This window comes from Macrosteles quadrilineatus, unplaced genomic scaffold (assembly GCF_028750875.1).
Source record: "Macrosteles quadrilineatus isolate MER2022 unplaced genomic scaffold, UCM_ALF_1.0 Scaffold_9__3_contigs__length_116548681, whole genome shotgun sequence".
NCBI lineage: Eukaryota > Metazoa > Arthropoda > Insecta > Hemiptera > Cicadellidae > Macrosteles > Macrosteles quadrilineatus.
This window is the reverse complement of record NW_026542602.1, coordinates 73,112,539-73,131,800: the sequence shown is the minus strand read 5'-3', so window position 1 is coordinate 73,131,800 and position 19,262 is coordinate 73,112,539. Positions and strand designations below refer to the sequence as shown.

The 19,262-nt window shown below is 33.3% G+C and overlaps 1 protein-coding gene across 1 annotated transcript; it reads left to right on the top strand.

Annotated features, from left to right (window-relative positions):
* Positions 1 to 2,314: 2,314 nt before the first annotated feature.
* Positions 2,315 to 18,937, top strand: LOC129003575 (GRAM domain-containing protein 2B-like). The gene is made up of 12 exons (XM_054431872.1): positions 2,315 to 2,415; positions 5,039 to 5,134; positions 10,065 to 10,157; positions 11,456 to 11,515; positions 12,717 to 12,877; positions 13,505 to 13,608; positions 14,313 to 14,462; positions 15,071 to 15,127; positions 15,678 to 15,849; positions 16,597 to 16,750; positions 17,972 to 18,026; positions 18,633 to 18,937. Exons 1-12 carry the CDS (start codon positions 2,315 to 2,317, stop codon positions 18,786 to 18,788), a joined length of 1,359 nt encoding a protein of 452 aa, XP_054287847.1. The 3' UTR covers positions 18,789 to 18,937.
* The last annotated feature ends 325 nt before the right edge of the window (positions 18,938 to 19,262 follow it).

Genomic DNA, 19,262 nt, shown 5'->3' with positions numbered 1-19,262 from the left:
ATAATTAGAGGACAGCGAAGCCCAGTTTCGAACTGTCGCTACTGACTATTCTCATGATTGAACCAATAACGTTTTTTTATGATACATTCTTTAGAATGAAAATGTTGACTTGTATAACTTCATCAATGAGTAAAACAAGCTGATCTTTAGTTCAGGTCATACGATGCACAATGATTATCTACCGAATCAAGTTTCAGACTCAGTAAAATATTACAGGCTTTGTCTTGAATGTTAAAGAACAGCAGTTGGTATACTTTCTCCATGACAGAAATTGAGATGAGACGTGTTTTGGCTTAGGCCTATTTAATGTATAAAACGTAAAAACTACCAAAAAATATATGTACATACAAAACTTTAATTTTATTTATATAGATTATACAATAATTATCTCCTAAACTCCAGTTGCTAGAATGCAATAATGTTTAACATTGTTCCAAGTTCTCGAGTTAGTAAATGTTGCTTGATCAGAAGTTCCAGCTGCCAGGACAGAAAACCCAAAGATCTATGACAACTCAATAAATTAGTTAATTTGATAACCTGAAAAAACGGTGTTTGAGTATCAAATTAACCACAACAATCTTTTTCATATCCATGAACAGGATTTTATAGGAAACTAAATTCTTAAGTGGGAGATGTAGGAAAATGTCCTAAACATTTTAAATGAGGAAAGACAGCAGTTGCATGGCTCAAGTTTCATTAATGTGTTATTGACATCAGTTATTGATCAGTATTGGTTCTGTCTGCAGTCTTGCTCTACGCTATCCAGGTAAAGTACATTTTGATGGACAACTTAACTATTTGTTTATTGAGTATTAAACTTTGTATATCGTTAGATTGCTGATTCAAATTTTGCTTATCCCGTCTTTGTGAAACGTTAAAATGGATAGTGTATGTTCTTCAGTTATCAATCAGTTAAAATATATTTTTTGAATTGAAATATTTGGGATATAAAAAAATGTATATTTAATTTCATTTGAGCAATGGGAGATGTTCAGCATTAAACTTAAATAAATAAACTTTCTTCAAACGCATGATATTACTTTATTGTTCACCCTTTAAGAAATGTTAACCACCGGTTTACATTGAATAAAGTAATTTGAATTGACCAAATTTATAAAAGTAAACTAATATGTTTTACAAAAGTGGGATTTTTTGTTAACACTAACTACTTGTTAAGTTTACTCACAATCTTTTTGCGGTGTTTTTCTTATCTAAATACTTAACACCAGAGCAGGGTTTTGGTTTTAATCTACACTACGTAAACAGTAGGAGTTGTAGGGTTTCTAATGCTTTTAACTCACACCAAATTTAAATACCTCGACAAATGTTAACTACAACATTAAAAAAATTTTGAAAATATTAGATTCTATTAGAATACTTATTTTGACTTTCAGGTATAACACTAGAATACGTCATCACAAATTAAAATCACTTATAGATTAATCATAATTTAAGATCTGTTTAAGATATGTTTAGGCCGGTGTAACCTAATTTGTTGATGTCTTGCACTAATTTCTTGTTTGGAGGCTCTATTGTACTGTAGATAAATATTCCGATGCTTGATGTGAAATCTGTGTGTGCATACATTCAATTTGAGACCTTAATCATGAAAATCGGTCGTGTATAAGAGCTAAACGAACTCGGAAAAGAAAAACCAAATTTTTTAAATATATTAGAGAATTTACTTCACAAACTAGAAACAATTTGTTATTTTGGGTAAAACTACTAGACTTCACTAATTCTCTAATTTTTCCAGTTTTCCTGACAGAAACACCTGATTTTCCCAGTTGTGATTCCTATTTGCCAAGTGGACCTTTTACTAGGAGTCTGCGGGTACTCAATAGATCCGAATGGGCAAAAAACTATTATCAGGCCAAGCTTGGATCGAAGTGAGGGCTAATGTCCGCGTTCACAGAAAGCTACGGTTTTCCCAATGCAATTTTAAAATTCCCGCTTTTGTTTCCGATTTAACAAAGTATTTATTCTGAGATTAGAGAAATCCCCCATCTTATCAACTGTTGCCACGATTTTTTTATGTTTGCCATATAAATTAAATATCTGATTCTGATTATCCTCTGGACATGAAACAACTTTACACAGGCGGCCTTTTAAACATTCATCTAGTTCTAGTTATTGCTCCTGGACCCTGGATGTAAATGTTTTCACAATGTCAGCTGATAGTTTGTCTTAAGAATTTTATTTTAAAAGGATATAAGTGTTGGAACAATGACAAGGCTTCAAACATGTGTAACGCCATTCAGCACCTTGTGGGGCTTCAGCAGCAGACTGTCTTCAGTACCAACGGAGTGTTCAGATGGCACGCAAGTGTTTTTGTTTACCTCGTGTTGGCAGTGTTGACTACCTGGATGTTTACACGCCTGAGCCCAAGCCTCTACCTGTTTTCCGATGGGAATTGTATGTTTCAGAGTTTAGCTTTAGGGAGAAATAAGTATTTCCCAGTATTAGATTAGTACTTTCTTTTATTTTCTGTTTGAATACTTCTAAATTGTCAGCAAATGTCTATAATTTTGAAATGAAATTACTTGCTTTAAGTTAAATATTTGTTCAAAACAAATTCTTAATAACCATGTAATTTTGTGTAACTAATAATTGATGAGTTGAAGAAAAGTCTCAATAGCTAGACTGCAGACATACCATTGGTCTATTTAAAATTTTTTTTTTACCATTTGATTTTCATCAAATAACAATGAATTGCTGAAGATTAAAAGTGGATTAAAACTATTTCCTATGTTAGTAGACCACGCACTCAAGTAAAGTGTGGTTTTATCTTTAGGAAACCTTGTATTACCTACTAGAACATAAATTTTTCAACTCAACCGTAAATCAAGGGTGTTGTGATATCTTTATGTAAAATTGTTTTGTTGTGTTTTTGGTGGACAAACTTTTTATCTTCTCTACACAACATATAGATCTAATTAATTGATTAATCATTTCTTAATTGGCCTAAGTTAAAAAAAAATTAATGCTATATCGCTATATCTTTTGGTACTTCAAACCATCATGCAACATTTGTCTGATTGGTTATTAATAATGTAATAGCCTATAATATGTTCAATGAATCCAATTATTGTTTTTTACTTTCTCCCGCTATACCTCTCTAGTGTATATGGAGAAAGTATTGTTTTCGTCAAAATTTTCGAGTTTGAGTTTTGAGTTGATATATTCGTTTTGGGTCTAAAAAAAGTGGTTTTCGAAGTGATGTCTGTGTGTCTGGATGTGTACAGAGCTAGAGACTACATCTGTAGTCCGATTTCGATGAAATTTGGTATGTAGGTTCTAATGCATGGTATCTCCAGGTGTTTTTTTAATTTTTTTGAAATTTTGATTTTTAATGGGGATTTTCCCATAAAAAACCGGAAAAATAGAATTTTCTCAAAAATGGACCGAACGATTTTGATAAAAATTTAGTATGTTGTAGCCCTTTAAATTCTGAACAAAATGGTACAAATCCCATTTCTGTAAAAATTACGGATCAAAAGTTATGGTAAATTATGTTATTTTCCCATAAAATAACAAAAAATAGGATTTTAGAAAAAAATCTGGTTTTGATTTAACATAGTATGTTATGGTCCTTACAATGTTGATAGTTTTTTTACTTTTTAGAAATTTTTATTTTTAATGGGGATTTTCCCATAAAACCCCATAAAATAACGGAAAAATAGGATTTTCCCAAAAATGGCCTGAACGATTTTGATAACAATTTAGTATGTTATAGTCCTTTATATTCTGAAGAAAATGGTACAAATCCCATTTCTGTAAAAATTACGGTTCAAAAGTTATTGTAAATTATGTTATTTTCCCATAAAAACCCCATAAAATAACGGAAAATCAGATTTTCCCAAAATTGGCCCGAACGATTTTGATAACAATTTAGTATGTTATAGTCCTTTATATTCTGAAGAAAATTTTACAAATCCCATTTCTGTATTTTTACTCTCACCGCATACACATGATAAAGGTTGTTGACAAACTTATGGGAGAAAGTATGTGTCAGAATGCTGATACCGTTTATTTACTTTTGCTCTGTATTGTTAGTGTGCAAAAAGCAACACATGTTGCGTCAGTTTTGTTTACATATACATTGTTATTTTGCAAAACCAACATGGAACCCATAAGGCCCATGTTGAAATTCTAAAAGTTGTAATTGCTAAGGAAAGAGCCTTGAGGCCTGATTTGTACCATTTCAGACTTATACCTTCCCATAGCTGGTTTATGATCATGATGAATTTTGTGCGGGTTGGAAGAGTATTTGTAAATCTAAAGCAGGAGTGCAGTGGGTGCTTCACAAGCTCCGCCAAATTCACAGATGTAGCCAAAATTGTCTGAGCTGATTTAATGGTACTGTAATTAAAATAATAATTTCCAAGGCGGTAAGATATTGATGGTTCGCCTCACATGCTATGCAGACCAGCCATTTCTCCAGGGAAATCAGTTGGACAGCACTTATTGACTACATGAGTTCCTTGGTTTGAGACTGATTTACACCCACAGACCAATCATTTAATCTTATATTTTCAAATCATTACATTTACCAAACTCAGTCTTAAAACGAATAAATAAAGTACTTTGCTGCTCAAGAAACCTGAAGAACCTCTCGTTTCACCTAATTTTGTTGGGTTGGGTATGAATAAGCTATTCTATCCTTGAAAATAATCAAACTATTCCTGGTAGAGAGAAGCTCCTCGTTATAACCAGGTCTAATTGTTTTGTCTGTATCCACCTCACTCAGTTGAAGGGGCTAAGGTAGTTTCGTTGTGGTTTGGTTTGCTGTACATTTGTATAATAAATAGAGTAGATCATTTGTAGAGTCTTGGGGTGATAGCCAGCTATTGCTGGTATGAGAGGTTGCCTACACTTTCTTATCACAACTGGCCTGCTCATGTGACTTTTGACTTTTACCATAACCGTACATAACTTTGTCTTTTAATCCCCATATAGATAAGTAGTTGATGGTATCAAGCAGTCGAGGTTTTTTTTATGTATCTGTTGTTTACCTGGTTGTATTCTCTTTTAACAGAGAGGAAAGTTCTCCACTGCCTCCCAGATCTCCTGGTGACTCTCCCAACCTGAACCTGGACCACTCACCCATCAGGCGGAGCTCCTCCTTCCATACGTAAGTACAACCAGGGCTTGTGGAATGGTGCTCCAGCATTTCTATCACTAGAGGAATGCATAGATATTCTAAAGTTCCTAAGTTCTAAGGTTGTCAAAAGGCAGATTATCAAACAAATAATTAACTTTACTGTATTACTGTCATATTATTTTTTGTGATAAGGTAACATGACCAATGGGTGATGAAATCACCTGGGAGTGAGTAATTGTTTGTTGGTGGTTGGAAATAACCATAGCCACCTCTAAAAATAACAGATTGATGGTGGGAGGGGTGGTAGTGGCCAAACAGATTTTTTTTTCAATTAATTATGGCATGAATGTGAGTTGATTTGCCAATGTTTCTTTTTTATGGTAGATTCAAAGTGTGTTCTTTACTCTTTTCTTTATAAGATTAGTCGACATGAAGTACAATCCCTTGCTTACTAATGGATTATTGAATTTTATAGCAAAATAGTGTTTAAGGTAATAAACAAGGAATAAATAAATACATATAAATAAAATAGAAGGGAAAAGTTGAGGTTTGTATATTTTAAATAGAATGTACAGTACCGGTATCTAGTTTCCCTGTTTCTTTTTTTTAAACATATTTTTCTAAATGTGTAATTTCAAATCTTATTGAAATCTGTAAATAAATACCGCTTACAATAAAACTTAACATCACAATGAAGGAGATAATTAGGCCTCCAATTTACTACGTGTGGTATAATAACGGTAATTAAGAGATAGCACGTGACAGTAATGGGAGTGAGATACAGAAGGCAGTGGTGTCGATGGGAGGGAGATAGCGATCTAGGTGGCAGTGGCGTCAGTATCAACCCCTGAGTCTGAGGCTGTAAGTCGTGCGGGTAGTATCGAGCGTTGCAGGCGTTTGGCTTCTCCTTGTACTAGGTCTAGGTATTGTAATTAAATATGCAACTCGTTTACGTAACATCCCATTACGTCGAACATGTGCTCACGATCGAGGCATCTAGATACGATTAAGCACCATAACCTCAATAATAATAACTGTGTTTTAGATAGCGTTGCTTAATGTATTGTTTTTGTTTACAAGTACTATTTTAACATGAATTGACATAATTTGACTAGTAAATCTATGATAACTTTGTCAACGAATTTAATCCAAAATGTATTGATTGTTTTATTTCACAGGTTATAGACCTATTATTTTATCTAATGTTTCTATGTTTTATCCCAAAGTATCTCCGTAAATTTTTTAGAATCATTTCTTCCTGTACAATAAGTGCCAGGCCGTGGATCTCATTCATAATTTAGTCCACATTGTCGTTTACGTAGATATTTTACTACCATTGATTAAATCGTAGTGTTCGGTGCGTTACCATGAAACATGTAATTAAGTGGTTATGTGATAAAAACAAATTTTTTAGTTAGGTAGGTACCTAAACGTCATACAATCACTATTTGTCTTTTAGTAGGCTATCATAATAATAGTCAATTATAGTATAGCCTACTACTGATTACAGAAACTACATGATAGTTATACAGTTATGGAATGGAATTTCCCTTGAAAATTAAAATTCCACAGTAAATTATGTAGTCCTATGGTAAAAAAACAAAACAGAAACCCCTGCTCAAAAGACATATGTCCCGTTACGCAACGTCAATCACAAGTTTATTTATTTCAATTAAAGTTCACTGCGAAGTTGGTCACTATCCTATTAGTCATGTATATCATACATATGTTGTCGGAACAATATTAATATTAAACAATATTTTATGATAATTTATCCTGAGCCCTAAGTACTTTCTGTGATCTATTCAAGCCCTCCTTATGGTTTCTAGGCGTTTAATAAATTATCCTAAATCCTGGCTAAAGAACCAGATTATCTCACTCAGTAACAAAGCTTTCGTCATTCATCACTCAGTTCACTCATATTCGTCTTGACACCGACAACCTCATATGTTGGCGTTGTAGTAAGACTCGAAATCTCTACTTATGCTAGATTCACTTTTACAATGATAAACAGAAACATTAAAAGAAAAACCATGTCAGTGTCGGGTTTGTTTATTCAGGATCGGCAAATTACTCGTTAAATTGTACACCATGGTTACAGATGTTGATTCAAGTTGCAGTCGTTGCATGTTACATCTTATTAAACAGCTGTTTCAAGCTGCAGACGTTGCACCAGATAGCAACAGCTGATTTAAGCTGCAGATACACGGGGTGGTGGGGTGGATCGATAGACTATCCTAACAGCAAGGGATGAGGACCAGTCTATTTTTAGCCAGCTATTTTTATAGCTCTAACCACGAATACTAGCGTGGCTCTAACCATCACTTGCTTCGAGTACTTGATCTATGATTTACTACCAATTTTTACTACATAACTGTATTCAATTCAATTATTTAAGATGGGGACGCCACTATGTGCGTATTTTAACCCAAATATGAGGGAAGGATGAGTGTAGGATGAGTGGCGCGATCTTGTAGTCTTGTTAGTGACTAAGGCCGACATGTTCCTTAGACACAGCTGTTAATTAATAGCCCATACAGCTAATGGCAACTAAGGGACCTACAGTTTATAGTGGAATCCGAACCACATTTTTTCCTTGTAATTTACGAATTGGTCTAATTATCAGGGTAGTACTGCGGATAGTCTTAGTACTCACTAGTGCGGACGTTAATCCACACCAGGGAGCATCGCATCCACAGTGCATCCATATAATCCACAATTCGTGACCTCCTAGTAGCTGGATTACAGGACGACTATATAGTGCTCTAAAACCATTGTCCGTCTATGCATATTTAACCTTCAAATTTGTCTATGATTCTACGCATATTTTAGGGAGTACAAAGTATATGGATATTCTGCTCTTAATATTGATTACAGAATTTTAACCCTAAAACTTAATTGTCGAGTTTGCAGAGTTGGAATGGAATATAGCACGCATATGCGTGCTGCGTGCAGACAAATAGACGCCTAGGGTCCTTAAAATGGTAGATAATCAGGTCGGCTCGACGTTCTTTACTTACCATAACGTCCATGATACACGAGAAACGCATACGTTGTTCCAATGACGTAGTAAAATAAAATATGTATTTTATTAATTCTTGATAAGAAAGTAGTTTTTTATGGACCATACTGTATGTATTTAGTTATCTATTTTGAACTTAAACCAGTACAAAAAGCATATTGTCAATTAACCGTGTTTTAAATCACGAAGACATAGTTTCAATAATTTTTCAGAATCAACCTGTCTTCCATTCCATACACGCCAAATATTTTCAACTTTATATTAACACAACCTAACTGAAAAAGATTGTGGATCAAACAAAATATAGTTATAGAGATGTTATCCTGATAACCAATGGACATTCCTTTAAGTAATATATATAAAGTGATGACGTGTAGTCAAAGTCAGTAACAAATTTTACTTGAAAAATCAAAATGCACAAGTGATTCGCGAGACAGATGCTGCTATCCGCCGACATGTTCTGTTTGGTCCAGAGCTTCCACCAAAAAAAGCTTTTACATTCGTCATCGGCCAAAGAAAAGTCTTCCAAACCAAGGAAACTCCAGTTCATCAAACGAAAGAAAACGTAAGTTAAAGCGTTATGATGACATTGCATGAACTTAATGTTACTAGAATCAGACTTAAACTTTCAGAAAACCAGAGGGCATGGTCCTAGAATAGCCTCCCTCGGTCCGGTGGGGTTTCAGCTCGCTGGACTGAAACATTTCGAAACCAATTACTGTACTATAGGAGATGGTCATGTGGTTACATCCACCTTGTATCCACGGCCATCTTTAACTCCAAGCCACAACAAAACTAACGCACATCCCGAACCAGTATCTAAAACAAACTGACGCTATCGCTGCCAGGATTGCCACTGTGGTGTTCCAAAGTTGCAAATTTTGCCATTATGGTCGGGACGTCAAATTGAGGGACAGACCAATTTTGTCATGGTAGTCTTTTCATAATGAAAACAAAATTATTATATTCTCCTTTTTTGTAAATTTAATAACTATTGATGACATAAAAATATGGCATTATATATTTCTGTATGAGTCTAAAAAAAGCAAGAAAGTTGAAAAATGTACCCTAGGGACATGTGATGGTCGAGAACTTCGAGACTTAAAAAATACAAAAAAATACCTAGAACCTATTTAAAACCAGATAAATGTTTGTAACATGTTGCCCCCATCCCAAAAATACTAAACCCATAAATAATATACTACAAATACAGTATCTACGAAATAAAAGGCCAGGGACATTAAAACGTACGTTTCAAAATGTTCACTCTAAAGTAAATAAAAAAAAAACAATTCCTCATTCTTATGGAAATTCTTAAACTTATACCAATTTTTAAAAACATTATTAAATTTGAAGAACAACCATACAAATATCTTGATATTTTTTTTTTTTAAAGGAAGTTTCCTTCTACAAATCTTTGTTTTTCCCCTGTACTGTACTTTATTCTTATCCTCTTCTCACAGTTTTACTCTTTGAATGCATCAAGAACTTAAAAATAAGAAGAGGGTGATAACTGATAACAATTAACTCTAGCATTACAAATTTGAGGTAAGCAGGCCATGTATCTAGATAATATTAATATTCTTTCTGCAGTGTATTGTATTTCTTAATGAGAAAATTTGATTTGGATGTTTTATTAATTTAGTTTTTATATATTGACGCATCATACAGCATTGTATGATTTTTGTACATTGTTGTCTTGGAATAAAGATTTATTGATTTGATTTGATTGAACATTGGATCTAGAAAATGGGTGCTTACCATCAACTGTGGGATTGCCATACAAGTACCGGTAACGAGTGAATCATTTGAGGAAAACCGATCTTGCGTGGTGATATCATCAGATGAATGGTCTCCTCCAATTGAACCATCGGTCCCACGTCACCCAAATTTTACATGGATTACCTCAAAATTAATTTGTATTTTATTTGTTTCCAGTCCCTCTGTTACTTGTACTAAAGAGAAACTACAAGATGATCATCATCTACAACCAGATGTTTCTGGAAACTCTTCTCTCTTTCAGAAAGACAAGTAAGCTTAACTTTTTATTCCTCACTAGGCTTATATTTTTATTTTTATTTCTAAAATTGAGATGATTTAGATAATTTTTGAAGGAGTTAGAAATAAAATCAAATAGTTAAGAGTTGTTCAGCCTCCGGACAACTGTATTATACAATTGTTTACAATACCTTTGCTACTGTTTTGGCAACTGCAACTAGTTTCAGATATGATGGTCCAGAAGAACCAAAACAAGTTGCCAAAACAGCAGGATTATATGCAGATATTGTAAACCATTATATAAGTAGCCTCTATAATGGTTTTAATGGCATAGCTAAAATATTATATCAACAAGTATTTTATCATTTTATGAGAATATTATTTTAAGTAGTTTTACACTTAAATCGATGAGTGTTTTTAGTTTCCACATGTGGCTGTTGTATGTGGGTGTTGTTTTAACATGGTGTTTCACTTGAAAAAGTGGCGATAATAGTGTGTATAAACAGTACTTTTGTATTTGTAGCCTAACACTTTGGTTATGTAGAAAAATTTGTATTCAAATTCACAGATGTCTTCATTATTCAAGCTAAAGATTTGCTGGCAACATAATTGAGCAGAGCGAAGCTCTTTGGGATCAACTTCAATGCAATCTTTATAAAACTACAACTCAATAACGGCTGAATAAATTTTAGCCAAACTTATATTTTAGTAAAATTTTTGGAAGGTTTAGACGAAACCAATTTCAATTTTTGATAATGCCTATATAATTTAACTCAAAGTTTTTAAATTTTAACATTGGCCTTATGGGTTGCCATGATGGTTACAAAATAACAACGTAAATTTAATGTTAAAATCATGCAACGACCTAAACACAGCACAAAGGAAAAAATTTGCCACTGATAAAATAATACAGAGAAAGTCTTAAAATTACATTTAAGTCTTGATTTGGAAACGACCACTGATCGAATAGGTACAGTACTTTACAGATTTGATTTACATAGCTAAATAAGGTTATAACAAATCAAATTTATCTTAAACAATTTGTCGGTTAATTACATTCATGGATCCATGTCATAAATGGCAAACGCGAGAAGTGCGGAGTGTGGGAACAGTTTGTCGCAGGTAGATGAGTCTGCAATACTAAAATGCTATAGGTAGGGAGGGAAACTGGTCGATGTAGGAAGTGGTGAAGGAAGCAGTAAAAACTAAAGGTGCGGAGTGTGGGAACAGTCTGTCGCAGTTAGATTAATGTATCTGCAATCCTAAAATGCTATGGAAAGAGAGGGAATTTTCATTAGTTTATTACATAACCGTATGTACTTTTCTAATAGGAAACACCCAAAGTGTGTTATACACCTGAAAAGCAAACACCAAGTCAGGAGAAAGTCAAGGTAATATTTGAATTGGGGAAGCACAAATTTTGTTGTCTGATTGATCATTGAGGAATTTAATGGGTTTGAGTATCACAGTTGTACTTGGTTAATGATGCACTGTCACTAACTCATGTTGTGTGTGTGAAAGCTGATAACACCAAATAAATCATACATTTTTTATATATATTTTTATAAAAAAATTTTGAAATAACTTTTTTATTTAGATTGTTTTTTAAATTTCACCTGAGTAGTGGCTTGTGCATTTAACCAGAACTAATTGACATAGAAGCCATTTATTCTCTGTATTATACTAATATATACTAGTGTACATGTTGCTCGAATTCGAGCAATTGTAAAGTACTACAGGAGTTAATAATTCAAAACGAATAACAGTCATATTTAGAATAAGTTTAAAAGAGTCAACTCAAAGATTACCGGTGTGTACTCAGACCATGTTTATCTTCGTTATTGATAAACCTAAAGCATTCCGGCCGGTTTTCTCCTTCTCTAAATGCCTCGCTGTCCAAGCAACACAGGTCATTGATAGAGGACCAATTGAGAACGAAAAATCGTTTTGGGGTAGTGTTAGGGCGCATTTTTAACCTATTAGTTGAGATTGTCCAGGGTCAGGTGCTGACTATGCCTTTACGTGACACTGTTCTGTAGCTGCGGTCGTTATCACGATTACGCCTCCGTTGTCGTCACGTCGGAGGCATTTAAAAGGGGGAAAAAAACAATAAATGAACAAATTATAGCCACACAAAACAACGATAAATGCACAAATTTAAGTAACAATCATGCTAACACGATCCGTCAGAGCGACACAAAACAACTATAAATACACAAATTTAAGATAAAACCACACTAACACGATCCGTCTTGGGGGTTATGTTTACACAATCTCAAATAGTAAACAAATGTAGGTACTCAATGCGTTTCATTGAATTGAAAAATAAATAACAGCAATTAAATTATACAGCTGATCAAAATGTAAACAATTATGTTCTTCATAAAGATAACATGGGAACTTTCAAAGCCACTGGGGCAGAACCCGAGGGACTTTTTCAAAAATGTAAGGCCAGTTTGCAAATCTACACGACACGCTCTTTCCAATGAGACGTCAATGGATAAAATCGGTTAAGAAATGGCGGAGGAGTTCAACCGACAAAGTTTCATGTAGCGTATTAATTATATAGATTGCTTGTTATCAATTTTACAGACAAGGATTGAAGTACCTGAGTGGCAGCGCTCCTTCTGTTACATGCGCTCCATCTATCTTCCCTGGCCCAGGGTTACCTCTGACCCCTTCGACCTGCCAGTCCAGACAGAAGAAGTTTTTGAGGCATTTCGATGTACATCCTGATGAGAGAGTTATAGACTGTGAGTCCAAGCAACAATAGCGAATTTCAAATGTTAGCGTATTTCTCAATGCGATAAATTTAGTAATTTAGTGATTTTTCTTTTGTATTCCTTTTGAAAGCTGTATTATTTTTGGTTTGAAGAGCTAAAACCTTTTTTGTCTAAGAATGAAATAAAACCTAACTCTTACGAAAAGAGGCTAGTTGCCTTTTGTATTTTTGATGATAGATATGGCCTTCTACTACCTACTTAAAAGTAAATGTATTCTTTGGAAAATCCTACTCTGTGCATTGCCAAAGTCCAATTAGGTTCCACAAAAAGTTGGCCACTTTGAGTAAGAAGAAGCTTGCATCTTGCAAAGGATTTGGGCATTGACAACGTTATGCAAGCTTCAATCTGCAACAACTGTAAATTTCAAAGAAAGTTAGCTGTATTAGTTTAGGTTGCTTCTGAAAGTTTTCTTTGAAGGAACATGTATTTTTCTAATTTATTCAGCCATAATTATTTGGAAACATCCTCAAAAGATTGCACACATTGTCTCTAAAAATATTGACATCTAATTGTTTTGTACAAAAAATAAAATTAACAAAAACTGTTTTGATTTGTATGATACTTAATCAAGTAATAAAAAAACTTTTGTTTTTACAGATTTTTCGTGTGCACTGGTTGCAGACATTCTTTTACAAGGTCATCTTTACATTTCAAAGAATTATTTTGCATTTTATTCCAATGTTTTTGGATATGTGACCAAGGTAAGAATTTGACAAAACTGAAAGTTATATTGACGTTTAGAAAACAACTACCTATTTAAATTTGATAAGAGTTGTATGTTTGAGTTCAAGTGATTTTATATAATCGGAGTACCGTTTTCATTTTCATTTGATTACCCTAAACATTTACAATATTTAATTGGATATTTATTCTGGCAATGTCAAAATATTGAGTAAATACAAATTTGAGTACCGGTATTGATTCTCAACAAACTCCCTGGGAGGATTTTGTGTATTTCAACACAATAAAAAATCAAATAAAAATGGGTCTAAAACACCTGGTTTTCTGTCTGTCCGTATGTGTTTTTTTTAAATGTATCGTTAACTTCCAATAACCATTTAACAACATATTCAAGCTATATTTACTTCTCTTTTAGTTTTTCATGTTACTTGATTGGGACAGAAAAAAATTACTATACGGCTAATAATTAATTACAAGTTGTTCTGATTTAATTTTACCATGGTTAAAACCATGGTAAAAAATAAGAAAGAGAACAAAATTTTATGTAGATATTTCAACAGAGGCTTGATTTATAACTATGTTTTTTAACCCTAACACTGATGACTACAACTTGGACAGTGGAGAGATTGTCTTCTTCACAAGAGTGTAGGATATCTATCTAAATATATATCATTATTCAACCCAACATTGTGGTAATATGATGATTATTGTTGTGTTTGTTCAGCTGTTGATTCCGGTATCAACAGTGACTTCACTCACCAAAGAGAAGACAGCGTTTATCCTACCCAACGCCGTTGCCGTGGTGACAGCAGACGACAGACATGTGTTCAGCTCTCTATTGTCCCGAGACACTACCTACAGGCTCATGGTGCAGGTATCCAAGTGTCTAAGGATAACTTATACGTAGGCCTTCATATTCATATACGTACAAGAGGGCAACTCTATGGGCTCTGGGCTCCTGACGATGATGATCCAATACTGTTTATAATACGACATACTGTAAAACTAAAGTTCCGATGTCTTGAAATCATGTTCTGGAACTACCAACCACAATTTATCAAGTGATTTTATTAAGTATGTACAGGCTCTATTGCTTGGTTTGAAATCTTTCTTAGCGGCCTCTGTGTGGATGACAAATTAAAGTTTTAATGAGTCCACCAAAACATCTTGCAACAAAAACATCATACCTCAACCAGATGAGATATAGGGATATTTCTTGAAAAATAATGTTAAATGCCATAGAGTACATATATCTACTCTATAATTAAGATAAGCTACTTCTCTTTTAATCACTAAATCCATAAGACCCATAGATTTTATGTTCAATTTTTCAAAAACAATTTATTGTTGATTTTAAGTCAAAAACACCATGGTACCTAGTTATTTGACCATATTTATAGAAAATGTGAGTGCAGTACAACTGATTTTCATTTTATTTGTACAAGTCTTACAAGAGGAGTTACATTTATAATATGTTACTAGGTATGGAGAGAGGCTCAGCCTGTTGTGGATTCTACAGGACCAGCTATCACAACCAATGTAAGTAACTCTGATTATTTAACGTAGAGTTAAGGTATCAGTGTACACTCATTTTTTGCAACAGCACTTTTGCAATTCTTCAGCCAATCTTCCGGAGTACAGGAACCTTATTTTTTAGTATTGTATTAATATGATTCCATCAGCTCTACAACTCATAATAAAGTGTATTTCTTATTCTATAGTATAACTTTTTAATTGAGTTTTGCTTTAAAAAAAAATTAAGTTACCTTGATTTTGTCAAATCTATACAACTTTTGATCTTGATATAACACATAATGTTTTCTCGGCTTAGCTCAGGCATTTCATCCAACAGTTTCGCTAATTCTTCTTCCAAACCATTGCTACCAACTTAAAAATATCTAAAAAAAACAATCCAAAGAAGAGCAATCCAAAAAGGTGTACGCACAGGTCCCCTCACAATATATTGTATTACCAGTTGAGACAGGAACACCACTTTGTATACTTACAGTACACTCTGTATAGATTTGCATAATATTTTTATCTGAAATGTATCCTCATCCAGTCTAGATGTTGCCTAATCATGTTGCAGAAAGTGCGATGCCGGAGTGCCCTAAGTCAAAGGGCTCGATTGGCCGAGCCTGATGAAGTGTCATTGAGTGACAAGTCTATATCGTGCAGTGAGCCAACATTAAGAACTAAAATATCTTCGGAAAAACCACCATCTGCACATTTGAAACAGCCGGTTTTAGAAACCGAAAAAGGTATTTATTTTGGACAAAATATTTTATTTAGCGTTGTATTTTTGTAACTTGACAAAACAGTATTGAAATACCAAACCTTATACCTTTTAGAAATTCCATCCCCATGTTTAATTTGTAGCCAGTTTTTTTTAACCAAAATCGACTTATAGTTGATGTGAGCCACCGACAAATTGTGCTGATCTAAATCACTGATTTCTGTCAAATACACGATCTTTTTTACCAATTTAAACTAATTGGAATGACTTATTTTATCCTATAGCAACTGTTATGACCAATTAACTTGGCCAGCAACAAAAAATAAGGTAGAAAATAGAGTTTTAGTCACTAGTGCATTCTGTGACTGGCTCACACAACTACGTTTGTTTTAACAAAAAATTGGCTACAGCTGGTCCATATAGATGGGACGTCTACTTCAGTATCCAATAGTCAATGCTTATACTTTATGAAAATGAAGAGAATGCCAGAGCTGGAAATCGTAAAAATACACATAATGGAAAAGGAATCGATGAATTGGATTTTAAAAAAACTTAATAAACTCAGTAACATTTTAATGAAGAAATGAACATTGTAAATTCTCACTTGTTTTACAATGGTTTCATTTGTAATTTTTATTTTTATTTCAATATTTCAAGCTATTTGTTTTGTTATTCTATTTCAAATTACAATTCTATATTTGAAGTATTTTAGCAATTTGCGAGCCTTGTAGTAAGTTAGATTTCAATCGAATGTCTTCGTTCTTCTCCTTAGCTGTTGCGGCCAGCAGAGTGCCCAAGTCCACGTTGCTGCTAGCAGCCTCCACCCTGCTGCTAGTGCTTCTATTTATCTCAGCAGCTGTGTTGATGTACAGACTGTCTTCACTTCATCAACAGTTCACAACTATATCACCCTCTGCATCTCAAAGGTAATAATGAATTAACCTTAAAAAATTACAATCGATTTTGTTTCTCATCGATGAGTAGGATTGCGAATTTTTGAGTGTATTGACAAAATGACGCATTACTCTTACTATTTTTACAAAAAAACAACTTTGTTTCATATTGGTTACTTATCAGTTTTAGTAAAGTAATTTTCTTCCAGACTAGTTTGGTTACATAAAAAATATTTGAGAAAATAGGATGTAGGTTATCGAGAGCTTGTGCCTTGAAAAGAAATAATTGTTTAAAGAACAATCTGGAGTTCTTAGGTACATAGGCTATACAATACGTGAAGCCGTGTTTTGTGAACACTACTCCTCCCTTATTTGTGAACCAATTTCATCGTTTGAGGTGTCAAAAGTCTAAATATATAGTTTTGCAATAAGGTTTTAGAATTTAAAAATGTCTACCCTTAAGGATGTGAGACCCTCTCAAAGGTCGGGTATTCCCCATAAGAAATACATAGAACAAATTTAAAAACAAAATAAGCTGTTTATAAAAAGAAACTATCAGCTTTTTGGGAGTAAATATTAATGTTTGTAATATCATAGACAAAAAAAATAGGAGTTTGTATAAAGAGTTTTTTTTCATTAATTTCATTCCAGAACACACTAAAAATTCAGTTCCAAGCAAGACAAAAAATTAAAAATTTAGAAACTATAGAAATTATTTGATTTTCCTACACATTATTTACCACCAATTTAAATTAACTTGATCAATTATCAATATCACAACTCAAGTATACGCACAGGCCCTGCCTATGTAGACTTTTTCCTTTGTTAGAAGGTATTTTTTTACATTTTCGTTCACTTTATTTCTATAGTATATAATTTTTGTTATCTAGATAGTAATGTTTGCTGTATTATTTATAAGAAAAATTTTATTTTATGTACTGATGTATATAATTTATGGGAAATAAAATATTATTTCATTTAATTTCACTTAAATACTTGTACAATAAAAATGCACATACTAAGATCGATATCTTTGTTTATTTATAACAAGTTTGTTTTTAGATAATTTGTGTGTATGGTTTATGTGGACCTGTAAAAGGTGGTACAGTATTTGAAAAATAATTCTAGATTAGAAAAATTAGATCAAATGTGAGCAAGTGATTTCATTGCTAAAAAAAAAAAACAATGATAAATGCTAACCGCTACTTAACATTTTGATTCCTTAACTGTAAGTTATTTATTACTGTTTTACAGATCTCTACTGGAGGTCCAAGAATATTTAGAGGCTAACTTAAAAAAACTACACAAGGTAAGTTTCTTAAGAATAAAATTTTGTACAACAGTTTTGTACGTTTGTAGACGTCTTGGAACTTCTTCAAAGCAGGTCTTTTAAAGATCAATTAAATAAAATACAAGATATAATATAGGTGTTCTACAAAAACTTGTTTGATAAAAATTGTCATGGTGTTGATAGTGTTTTGACACTTATTGTGCGAGTTATGGCCTTAATTGTGGGCCGATGCACAAATTATAAAAATTAGAAGAAGAATTATAAAATATTTTTTTACTCCCTCCGCTTATAAGGTTTGTTTACAAGCTTATGGGAGAAAGTATGTGTCAGTTTGCTGCTGATACCGTTTATTTCAGTAGGTCTTAAGGTAAAATTAAATTAAATACGAGATAGGTACTATTTTGTCGACAAACAGAGTTGATCCTAATGCAACTTTGCCGACATGGTGAAATAGAGGTGGGGATGGGCAGCGCTAACAGCTAAAGTGGAGACCACTGCAGATATACCAGCTGTCCTTGTGGCGTCATGAGATTTTGAAGAAATATTTAAGAGCAATTGCAATAACATACACTATATTATAGTACAATAGCATGTTTACTAAAGATTTCCTCAATTATTTTGCAGGTGCGGCAATCTCTTGAAGTACTATCTCTTCTGATGGAAGACGAAAAAGAACATTTACCAAGTCCTGGGAATGCACAAAAAGATAGTTTTGTGTTACCCGATTCGTCAATTATGAAATCAGAAAACAATAATCAAATTGATGACTATACTAGTTAGCACAAACTCTAATTTTTTCTCATTAGAAAATATTGAATTTTACACACGATAAAAATCATGAAGCTCGTGATCAGTTAGTCATTTAATATTGATAATGATGTTATAAAAAAAAACTTATAAAACTTAATTTATTGTACAGTCAAATGATTTAAAACACATTAAATACTTCATAAATATATCGAATAGCTTCATTCAACCAGTGATAACTTTTGAAAAAACCCTTCAATCAAGGTACAATAATCGTTTTGGGAGTGTTGCACTATGTCCTAGAGGACCTTCGGAGGTAGATGGTGCACTTAGCCACCCCATTCAGCATTCAGGTGGTTTCAGAAACACTGCAAAAGGTAGTTAAAGACACATCTGCTTGAAGCAGCAGGGCACCAGATGCCAAAACTGACATGGCATTTTTGATGCCAAAAATGACATGGCAATCCTCTGCATATTTTATTCTCTCGTTAACATACTGTAACTGTG

Bases quoted from the DNA above. Each gene is read 5' to 3' on its own strand.
- LOC129003575 (XM_054431872.1), top strand. From the start codon at position 2,315: ATGGCACGCAAGTGTTTTTGTTTACCTCGTGTTGGCAGTGTTGACTAC. The intron at 12,878-13,504 runs GTGAGTCCAAGC...TTGTTTTTACAG, and splicing joins TGATGAGAGAGTTATAGACT to ATTTTTCGTGTGCACTGGTT. The intron at 15,128-15,677 runs GTAAGTAACTCT...ATCATGTTGCAG, and splicing joins GACCAGCTATCACAACCAAT to AAAGTGCGATGCCGGAGTGC.